General features: G+C 34.8%; 1 protein-coding gene across 3 annotated transcripts in view; it reads left to right on the top strand.

The window, feature by feature from the left end:
• Window positions 1-9,194, top strand: part of SLC38A6 (solute carrier family 38 member 6) — a 71,815-nt gene extending 62,621 nt beyond the window's left edge. For all 3 annotated transcript variants that reach the window (XM_054449238.2, XM_054449239.2, XM_054449237.2), the window contains exons 10-16: window positions 131-184; window positions 2,024-2,103; window positions 2,753-2,853; window positions 7,149-7,273; window positions 8,425-8,569; window positions 8,679-8,773; window positions 8,987-9,194. In XM_054449238.2, coding sequence (XP_054305213.1) covers window positions 131-184; window positions 2,024-2,103; window positions 2,753-2,853; window positions 7,149-7,273; window positions 8,425-8,569; window positions 8,679-8,773; window positions 8,987-9,067 — 681 coding nt within the window. In that variant the 3' untranslated portion in view covers window positions 9,068-9,194. The remainder of the gene's footprint in view (window positions 1-130; window positions 185-2,023; window positions 2,104-2,752; window positions 2,854-7,148; window positions 7,274-8,424; window positions 8,570-8,678; window positions 8,774-8,986) is intronic.
• Window positions 9,195-11,054: the final 1,860 nt, after the last annotated feature.

Here is an 11,054-nt window from a genome sequence, read left to right on the forward strand (position 1 = left end):
CATTTTAGAACTTCGTTTTGAAATACTTTGATTTGAAAGCCTAGTAATAATAAATTCATCATTTTTATTGATATATTCTGAAATTTAATGGCTGTTGGTTTCTCTTTTTCCCCTCAATACTCTTAAACAGATTTCAAATGCTACAGATGATTGTAAGCCAAAGCTCTTTCATTTCTCCAAAGAGGTGTGTAAGTTATTAACAGATACTTTTAGTTGATTTTTCACATTTCAAGTTTTAAGAGGTTTGTGTAACAGGGTCTCTTAGGTCTTTGTACCTGTAACTAATTAATTTTCATGAAAGTGCTAAGTATAGGATTGCCTACCAGAAGAATACTATTATTTAACATAGGGTGGCCTATTATGAAACAGCCACCTTTTTTTTTTTTTTTTTTTTCCTGGCATGCCTTTAAATGGAGCCTGTTTTAAATGGGCCTCTGCCTAAAAGAACAGATTTACCGAATGTCTGGTCTGGCCAATAAGGTCCTCTGTGTATACAGACTTCCTGTTGCCCTCTGGACTTATAAAGCTAAATAGCCAATTATATCAAAAACTCTTCCCCTGTGAGTAGAACCTTGGTCTGTAGCTAAACAGCCTCATCATTGGACTAGGGATTGAGCACTGCCAATATATCTTCTGGCCGACATTCCAAAGTTGAAATTTATGATGCCAGGAGTCGAGACTAGGAGACCAAGTCACTTTGCCTTCTCTAAGAGCCATAGGATACTGGAAATGTCTGTAAGAGCCCCTGAGCATCAGCAGAGGAGACAAGAACTGTGACATGAATGGTCTCTGCTTTACCACTCTAGAAGAGCTCAAAGTCTTCCCTGTTGCTGCAGGCTTATTCGTCTATACTTTCTGACTCTGTTGAAGTGCTATTTTGTATAGGTCCCAGATGCTAGAATCCCCCCTGCTCGTGTAAAACTCTATTAGTGTAGGATGTTAGCTTGGTTACTCCACCATGCAGAATTTTCCTTTTTATCTCTAGTTTTTAAATGAGAAATATCTCTCTGGTCCCAAAAGGGAGATTACCACATCTTTTACATGGTAAAGACCTCCAGGTGCCTTAAAGATCTAGGCAGGATAATTGACAAGCCAGGAAATTGAGCAATATATGAAATAGAGAATTTGTGAATTAAACTCTCATTTTCCTAGTCCAGCCTCAGGAAACACTACAGCTTCCTCTCTCCTAACCCCCTTCAGATATTTTAAGACTCTAGGCATTATGTCCCAAGATAGGTCTTCATTTCTAGAATTTCTTTTGTTTAAGAGCCTAAAGTTAGTTAAGTGGAAATTTTTTTAGAGCAGAAAGGAGAAAATAGATCACCATCATCTATTTGGTTAAGATGGTATTTTCACTTAAATGGTAACTTTTTTTGCTTTACTCTGACTCTTAAGTATTCTAATAATAAAAACAAAACAAAACCTTATACTTGTGTATTACATTGGATCTCTTAAGAGTTTGTAGGTCTAGAATAAATGATATTCATTCCCATTGAAAGAGATCCTAGTCAAAGATGCTGGCAATATTAAAATGTGATTAATATTTTCAGTATTCCCTTGGATTGAGTTCATGAAAGCAGGTTCAAGAGCATTAACTATTAGTGCTGCTTAGAGTAATAAGATACATTTAAATTGTGCGTACATTTAGAAGACAGAGAATTAAAAAAGAACATTTCTAAAATGTTATTTTTATCTCATTTAAATATTATTTATCTTATGTAATTTTAAAAATCTTATCCAGATAATGTAGAAGTAGTGATTGTAGTAAAAGCAGCATGGTATGGGAAGCCAAACAAAAAATATTCTGGCTAGTACAGGCAAGCCCACTATCAAATAAAATATTTGCTGGATCACAAGTGTTTTTCTCTTTTAAAAAATTCTTATTTTATAAAGAGAGGACTCATTAAAGATGAAATAAATGTAATCAAATTGATTTTTTAAAGAACTGAGTTTGTTGTCAAATGAAATAATGGTTTCAGTAGAGTGGCATTTAATAATTTTTTCTGTTTAAAATTTTTTTCAGAGTGCTTATGCCTTACCAACCATGGCTTTTTCATTTCTCTGCCATACCTCAATATTGCCCATATACTGTGAACTTCAAAGGTACTGTAGAATCCTGGAATATTTTAAATATATTGTGTATCTTTTTACCTCTAAGGCTTTCAGATTGAATGACATCCTCTTTTATTAATGCTTTCCTCTCATCAGTGGATCCTAAGTGTTAGTTTAAAACAAAACAAACAAGAGTTAGTTCTGTCCAAGTTAAGAATGTTTCCTAGAAGTGTAATCTTTGAGGCTGGGCACAGTGGCTCACGCCTGTAATCCCAGCACTTTGGGAGGCCGAGGCAGGTGGGTCACCTGAGGTCAGGAGTTCAAGACCAGCCTGGCCAACATGGTGAAACCCCGTCTCTACTAAAAATACAAAAAAAATAGCCAGACATGGTGGCGGGCACCTGTAATCCCAGCTACTCGTGAGGCTGAGGCAGGAGAATTGCTTGAACCCAGGAGGTGGAGGTTACAGTGAGCTGAGATCACGCTACTGTATTCCAGCCTGGGCGACAGAGCGAGACTCTGTCTCAAAAAAAAGGAAGAAGTGTAATCTTTGTACTAATTTCAAATGAGGAATTCTAGTGTATAGTTATTGATGGAGTTGTTCTTGAATGAGGAATTCTCTCGACCAGCTTAGGACATACTTGGTTCTTTACATATAATTCAGATCACTTAATCTGCCTTTGCCATTTTTGTGTTTTAGTCCTTCAAAGAAAAGAATGCAGAATGTTACCAATACAGCAATTGCTTTAAGTTTTCTCATTTATTTTATATCTGCACTCTTTGGGTACCTCACTTTTTATGGTAAGTACATTTTAAAATTATAGATGACAAAATAATAGTTACATAGATGGCCTCACGCCAATGTATAGACTTTACTTATGCCTTTTATTACTAAGTTAATTTGCTCAGGTCACCAAATTACAATTCAGTACTCTGGTGGCTCTTGAGGCCTAAAGAATTGGATTATCTTTCTTTTAGAAAGATAGTTCAGATTTAAGATTAATGACTTCTTATGAAAATTTTCTTAAACACTTAAGTAAAACTTCAGGCTTAGGGACATTGATTCTTTCTATAAGAAAAAATGTGCAATTTTAATGATTCTGTTTTTCTTAAATTTTGAATTCAATATATTAGTCTAATTCAGAAGTGTGGGGGTTGGGTGAGTCAGTCATCTTAATTGCAAAAGAACAAGTTGAGAAAGGAAAGGGTTTTACACGGAACTATACTTGTATACTTAGATGTCAGACATCTTTGCCTTCAGATCTAAATATCACAGGATTCAGCAGATGTGCATTCTATGATGCACCATGACCTTTCTCCTTAATTATTTTTACAGATTCTTTTAAATTTATGCAGCAAAAATAAAATTGTGTTTTATTTCTTTTGCAAAAACTGTCTGCTTTGTATGTTGACTTTTTTTCCTCTTCTGATAAGAACCTCAAGAAAAAGTAAAGTTCTCTTGTACACCATCAGGAAAAGCATTATTTCCAATGAGAGCATGGTGCCCTGCTAGAGACGCTACAAAGAAAGTTAAAACAGATTGTCAAGCTTTTCTGATCATCATTAATAAAACAAAATTACTTAAATATATAAACTTTAGTTTTGGATGTTGGGTTTGTTAGTTTTTATACAGACTTGAACTCAATAAGACTTTTCTGTGTCAATAAGATACAGTAACAGGTTCTCTTGGGATCCAAAAGTATTTTGTATAGTGGAATAGCTATATACTTCTTTTATTAAAATTGCTACGTGGCGCAAACCCTATTATGTTTAGGGATCTTCAGCAATAAGAAAAAGTCCAAAAAAACTGACCTCCTTCTTCTCCCTATGGATAAATAGAACTATCTGGAAGAAACCTCAGATGGCTTGCCAATATCCAGGCTGGCTGAGAAATTGTTACATGAATCACCATTAGGTGCTTAGAAACTATATTAAATTGTAGCTGTACTAGATTGAAAGGGGTGTGGAGGAAGGATGGAAGCTAATACATTTATTGAGCTAGCATTTAAGAAAGTGTCAGGTATTTTATATATACTCCCTAACTTAATCCTTATAACAACTTTGCAAGCTCAGTGTAGGTTCATTTAGGTTGAGTAATTAGACCAGATACTTGAAGCCAGTTAATAGTGGAATTGGGATTTGAATCTAGTTTTGTCTCTCTCCAAAGCCAATGCCTTTATTACTGTGCTGTCTACTCAGAAATTGTGCTATAGAAGCCAGGTTTCTTTTACTCCAAGTTTTTGTTAAGGTGATCTTTTAGAAAAATATGACTCACTTAAGCGCTAGGCATCCATCTATGTATGTATCTATGTATAATCTATCTATCTAACATTGTTGCTTGAACACAAAGGCTAAAGGTTTTCAACATGTAGATGGCATGTTTCCTAGACAGGGATTTGTCTAATATCAAGTAAAGCCATTATGTTGTCTCTGATTTAATCCCTTCTCCACCAATGCAAATTCTTCAGAGTATGCAAATTTTATATAATGGAGAAATACACATCTAAGAAAATCACATGGTAGGTAGGTATATGATTGATTAATAGGTAGGTAGGCAGATAGATGAGTGGATGAATAGATGATAGATTAGATAGATAGATAGATAGATAGATTGATTGATAGAATAAATGATACAAAAGTAAGTTCTTCTCCAAAGACAGAAGAGGCAGATATTGATTTGCTCTTGGATTGTGAATCATAACCAAGAAAAACTTTTGATCATATCTTTCTATCAGGATAACAGGAGCTTTGTGTCATAGGAAGAAATTGTTGGTTGAACTTGAGATCTTATAAGGGCTAGCCTCAACTTAAGGCTTCCAATTCATTTTACAGATGAGCAACTAAAGCCCAGAGAGGCGAAGTGACCTGTCAGAGAATTAAAGGCAGGTTTCCTGAATACTAATCCAATGTTATTTCTGCTACCTTGTGGTAATCTTTGTAAACTTAATACCCTGTTTGACAATGTGTATTAAACAGGACAGCCTCCTGACTTCAATGGCATATATAACTTGCAGAGATCACCATTAGGCCCTTTCTGAGATTTGTAGAGATTTGTCTGAATCCGGGGAAGCATGCACCACTCTATCCCTCACATATGTTATGGCTCAGTTAAGAACACAGAGTGACTGGCTCAGAAAAAGGGTTTTCATCCTGGGAAAGTAGAAAGTGGACATGTGACATCTATTTTGAATTTGTAATCTAGTTCTTCAAGATTCAGGAGCTGCTTTGGATCCTTTTATCCAGAGCTCCCAAAGTTTAATTTCTAAATTTGTCAGATTAAAGAGACCTATAGGTATGTACCTAGATTAATGATACTTTCTCTGATTACAGCTGTGAAAGGAAGAGAAAAGGGTTCCTCTGGTGAGCCAGGCCAGTGCCCAAACGTTGCATAATAACCAGGCCATTTAAAAAGTCTATGAGGTTGTTAAGCAAGAAGTGTTAATAGCTCATTTTATGATTCAGAAAATGGAAATAAAATAGTTTGCCATATTTCTCCAAAGACTCACAAGTATCTCACAGATTTGGAAATAGAATCCAGATTTCCTGGCTCTTCTTAGTCTCCTACTTAGTCCAAATCCCACATTGTGTAAAGTATGTTTTTGATACTTTGGACAATTCATTTCTCTCCTGTTTCCATTATCACTAGTCTAGTTCAGATTCTCTTTACCTCTCAGTGATTGTAATAGTAGCTGTTATGCCTGTTTGGGGTCTCTTTTTCTTCCAATCGATACTCCTGCTTAGTTCAGATCATAATACACTGTTCTTTGTAAGTCATTATTGCATTTCTGTGGCCTACCAGGTTGAGGCCACATCTCATGCAGAACTGTATTACTAGGTCTGAAATGCATTTCCAGCCCTATCACCCACACACTGTTTCATCCACTGTAGTACTTACTAGACCACTTACTTTCTCAGATGCACATTCCCTTTGCTTTGTTTGTGCTCCTTGCTTCTAGAGAATCTCTTCCCCCACATCTTTGAACATCAGCACACATTCATTGACTCATGTAATGTTCTCAGTAACCCTATAGTTTAGTATATGACCGTCCCCATTTTAAAGATGTAGGAACTGAGAGACTCAGAGTAAGTTGCTAGTAACTGGTGGGATTTGAACATGTTCTGTGTCATCACAGTTTAGAATCTCCATAGCTCTTGTTTAGAACTCTCTGGCCACTTATATGTGTGTATCACACTTTCTATCATAGCTATCTGTATTCATCTCATCTCTTCTTAAAGTTCCCTGAGAACAGAGGTATGTTTCCTTTTGTTTTTAGTTTTCCTCAAAGTATCCTTTCTAAAACACTCTCAAATTAAAAAGCACCATTCTGTTTTAAGTACAAACTGATATTTTCCCACAAAACACTAATATCCAGTGTTTCTGAGCACCCTCGGTCTTCTTTCCCCTTGTCTGGGTTGAGGTTAGGGAGACATTGTGAGAATGCAAGAACACTGTGGAGCAAAGCTTGGTTGGCATGTATAAATCCTACTGCTGACCACCACACACTGGCCTACTAAGTAAGACATTTCCCTAACACTTCTCTTTTTTTCCTAAAACATGAATCCACAGATGAAATGTAACATGCACCAAACTCTTGAGATTCTAGAAAACGTTGTGGTATTGAGGAAAAGATACTGGCTGTAGCACCAAAAAGAAGTAGGTGTATGGCACTGCCCCTTTGTGTTACGTGGTCTTAGGCAAATCATTTAACACTTTTGGACCTACCTGCATATTAATATTGTTGTCATAGGGACTAAATTCAACAACACGTGTGAAAGCACTTTATAAACAAACAGCACAAATGTTCAAATCCTTAGATTATTGAAAAGTTCCAAAGAGATAATTTAGTATATGTATTCATTGTCATATTATAATTTGAGAGGTTCTGCTTATTCTGGTTTTTATTAAAGGAAAAAGGGTGTTAGGTTTCAAGAAGATATTTAATTAATGTCTCTGTGCTTCATAGGCTAGGGGAAAGGCCAGGATTTAGTAATGGGAATCTAAAATCTGTTATCATCCATTAGTGCAAAGGAAAACAATTTTGTTACTATTGATATCTTAGTACTTTATAATGTGATCCTTATTATTTTATTTACAGACAAAGTGGAGTCAGAATTACTAAAAGGTTATAGTAAATACTTGTCACATGATGTTGTTCTCATGACTGTGAAGTTATGCATACTATTTGCTGTGCTTTTGACAGTCCCTCTAATCCACTTCCCTGTAAGTACTCTTAAAGGGTTTTGTTGCCTAGTATAGACGCTTCCTAATAGGGAAACACTAATTCTTTGCAGAATAGAGTGTTTGAATCACATCTAGTCTTGTATATCTTATTCACTTGTCAAGTAATTGATCAAAGACTTCATACTTGCATATGGCCCCATAAAAGCATAAAAATAACAGTGAGCCACTAAGCTAATCTGTGCTTTTTGAGATTTAGTTTAGATTTACGTTCTCCCACAGCATTGTTTCCAATTTAGAAACTATGGTTCTTCTAAAGTTTTGGGTTTTTTTCCCCCCTTTAATTCTGTATTCTGTTTTCAAAAAAATGTGCATGAAGAGGAAAAAGTCAAGTCAGGAAAAATAAGCTCCTTCTGGGTTTATTGTAAATTTATTTTCACATAAGCATTCTAGTTCAATCTTGGTGAAAATATTTTATTCGCTCTAGAATTGTAATTTAAGGGGCAAAACAGATTTTCATTGCATCTGGTTGCTATACTTAAGAATCTTAAGAATTTCTGAGAAAATGGGAACAAAGGCTTTGGGTATAAATGCATCTGCATGGATGTCTTGAATCTCTAACGCTGAGTTTTGTAAGAGCTGGGGCTTCAAGCCTCCTCCCTGTGTGGGCTGCGGTGCCAAGATTACAGCAGGGACTGGATAAATTTTTTGGGATGTGACCGCCTGCTGTGTTTTTAGCAATGGGAAGTGTAGTGAACTATTTTTTCATATTTACAGGCTGTGAAACATATAAAATAAAATAGTAAGTGGTATTTCTTTCCCATGGCATGATTTCTTTTTCTATTATAAATTGTCTGGTTTTTTTAATCTGTTGCATTTAATGAAAATGATTCTTTGAGACTTTTTTCATATTTTTATTGTTGGTAATTTTAAAAATTATGCAACCTAAAAAAATTGCATTTGAAAATTTTTTCTAGCATTAAAGCTAAGTATTTTTATGAAGCTTACACAGAAAGGGTTAGTATATAAACAGTTTATCTCTATAAACACTTTATAATAATAGTTTATGCTGTAGTTTTGAAATCTAAATGATGTAGGAGGCAAAAATATCATGGTTGTTGTATGTTTCTCTCAGCAAATATTTGGGCTTTGACATTTCCTCTTTGCTATATGTTTATTTTTCTGTAATACAGGCCAGAAAAGCTGTAACAATGATGTTTTTCTCCAATTTTCCATTCTCATGGATTCGCCATTTTTTGATCACTCTAGCACTCAATATTATCATCGTTTTACTTGCAATATATGTTCCTGACATTAGAAATGTATTTGGTGTAGTTGGTAAGTTTTCTGTTTCAAAAAGTTCACATAATAAAATTGATAAAATTGTTACCCAGCCTCACATCTGAATCCAGCAATATCCTCTCTTTTGTTTCCCTCCAATTTAAAGGTGCCAGTACATCAACATGTTTGATTTTTATATTCCCAGGACTATTTTATCTTAAACTTAGCAGAGAGGATTTTCTCTCGTGGAAAAAGTTTGGGGTAGGTTGTTTTTGTTTCTTTCTTTCAAGACTTCTATTTTAAGAAATAGTTTGTCAGTTTATATTATTTTACATGCATCAAGAAAGTCAATATATTTTAAAATATAAAATACATTATTGCAGAGAGTAGAGATTTAACAAATAATCTAATTGTATTTTTTATCTTTTTTCTTTTATCTTTCTTATCTTTTATCTTTTTTTCTTATTTCCACAGGCATTCGTTTTGCTCATCTTTGGAATTTTGGTTGGGAATTTTAGTTTAGCACTCATCATTTTTTATTGGACTAATAAATAAAAGAAATATTTTCCTACTTCTTACAAGAATAATACACCTCTAGATGCAAGAATGAATTATTCTGGAAGACACCCTGGATGAAAAATAACATTTTAATAAAAATTATTAACAGAAAAGCAGAACAAAATATATATTGGGTTGATCTTTTGTTTTTTAAATTAATATTTTTATGGTAGTTTTATGTTTGCAGAAATACTGAACAGAAAGTACAGAGTTCACATATACCTTTTTACCCCAACATACAGTTTCCCCTATTATTAACTCTTGTGTTCATGTGGTACATTTGTTACATTTGATGAGCCAATATTAACTATTATTATTAACTAAAGTTCATAGTTTACCTTAGGTTTCATTTTTGGCAGCCACTAGCAACCACTGATTTTTTTTTTAACTTTTATTTTAGGTTCAAGGGTACATGTGAAAGCTTGTTACATAGGTAAACTCGTGTCACGGGAGTTTGTTATACAGATTATTTCATCACCCAGGTATTAAACCCAGTACTCATTAGTTACCTTTTCTGCTCCTCTCCCTCCTCCCACCCTCTACCCACCAGCCCAAGTTGTTTTTTTCTTTGTGTTCATAAGTTCTTATTATTTAGCTCTCACATATAAGTGAAGACATGCAATATTTGGTTTTCTTTTCCTGTGTGTGTTTGCTGAGGATAAAAGCCTCCACCTCCATCCATGTTCCTGCAAAAGACATGATCTTATTTTTTTTATGGCTGCATAGTATTCCATGGTATATATATATATACACCATATTTTCTTTATCCAGTCTGTCATTGATGGGTATATAGGGTGATTCCATGTCTTTGCCATTGTGAATAGTGCTACAGTGAACATTTGCGTGCATGTGTCTTTATGGTAGAATAATTTATGTTCCTTAGGGTATATACTCAGTAATGGGATTGCTGGGATGAATGGTAGTTTTGCTTTTAGCTCTTCGAGGAATCACCATACTGCTTCCACGACTGTTGAACTAATTTACACTCCCACCAAAAGTGTGTAAGTGTTCTCTTTTGTCCACAACCTCACCAGCATCTGTTATTTTTTGACTTTTTATTAATAGCCATTCTGACTGATGTATGTGATAATCTCCTTGTGGTTTTGATTTGCATTTCTCTAATGATCAGTGCTACTGAGCTTTTTTATGTGCTTGTTGGCAGCATGTATGTCTTTTGAGAAGTGTCTGTTCATGTCCTTTGCCCACTTTTTAATGGGGTTGTTTTTCTCTTGTAAATTTGTTTAAGTTCCTCATAGATGCTGGATATTAGACCTTTGTTGGATGTATAGTTTGCACATATTTTCTCCTGTTCTGTAGGCTGTTTGGTTTGTTTTGCTGTGCAGAAGCTCTTAAGTTTAATTAGATCTCATTTGTCAGTTAATTTTTGATTTTGTTGCAATTGCTTGGTGCCTTTGTCATGAAATCTTTGCCCATTCCTATGTCTGGGATAGTATTGCCTAGATTGTCTTCCAGGGTTTTTAAAGTTTTGGGTTTTACATTTAAGTCTTTAATCCACCTTGAGTTGATTTTTATATATGGTATAAGGAAAGGGTACAGCCTCAATCTTCTGCATATGGCTAGCCAGTTATTCCAGTACCATTTATTGAATAGTGAGTCTTTTCCCCCATTGCTTGTTTTTTTCAGCTTTGTTGAAGATCAGATGGTCATAGGTGTGTGGCCTTATTTCTGGGTTCTGTATACTGTTCCATTGGTCTATGTGCCTGTTTTTATACCATTGTCATGCAGTTTTAGTTCCTGTAGTCCTGTAATATAGTTTGAAGTGGGTTAATGTGATGCCTCCAGCTTTGTTTTTTTTGCTTAGGATTGCCTTGGCTATTCAGGCGTTTTTTTGGTTCCATATGAATTTTAAAATAGTTTTATCTAGTTCTGTGAAGAATGTCATTGGTAGTTTGATAGGAATAGCATTGAATCTGTAAATTGCTTTAGCCAATATAGCCATTTTAATGATAATGATTCTTCCTAT

The sequence above is a fragment of the Pongo pygmaeus genome, chromosome 15 (assembly GCF_028885625.2).
Source record: "Pongo pygmaeus isolate AG05252 chromosome 15, NHGRI_mPonPyg2-v2.0_pri, whole genome shotgun sequence".
Taxonomy (NCBI): domain Eukaryota; kingdom Metazoa; phylum Chordata; class Mammalia; order Primates; family Hominidae; genus Pongo; species Pongo pygmaeus.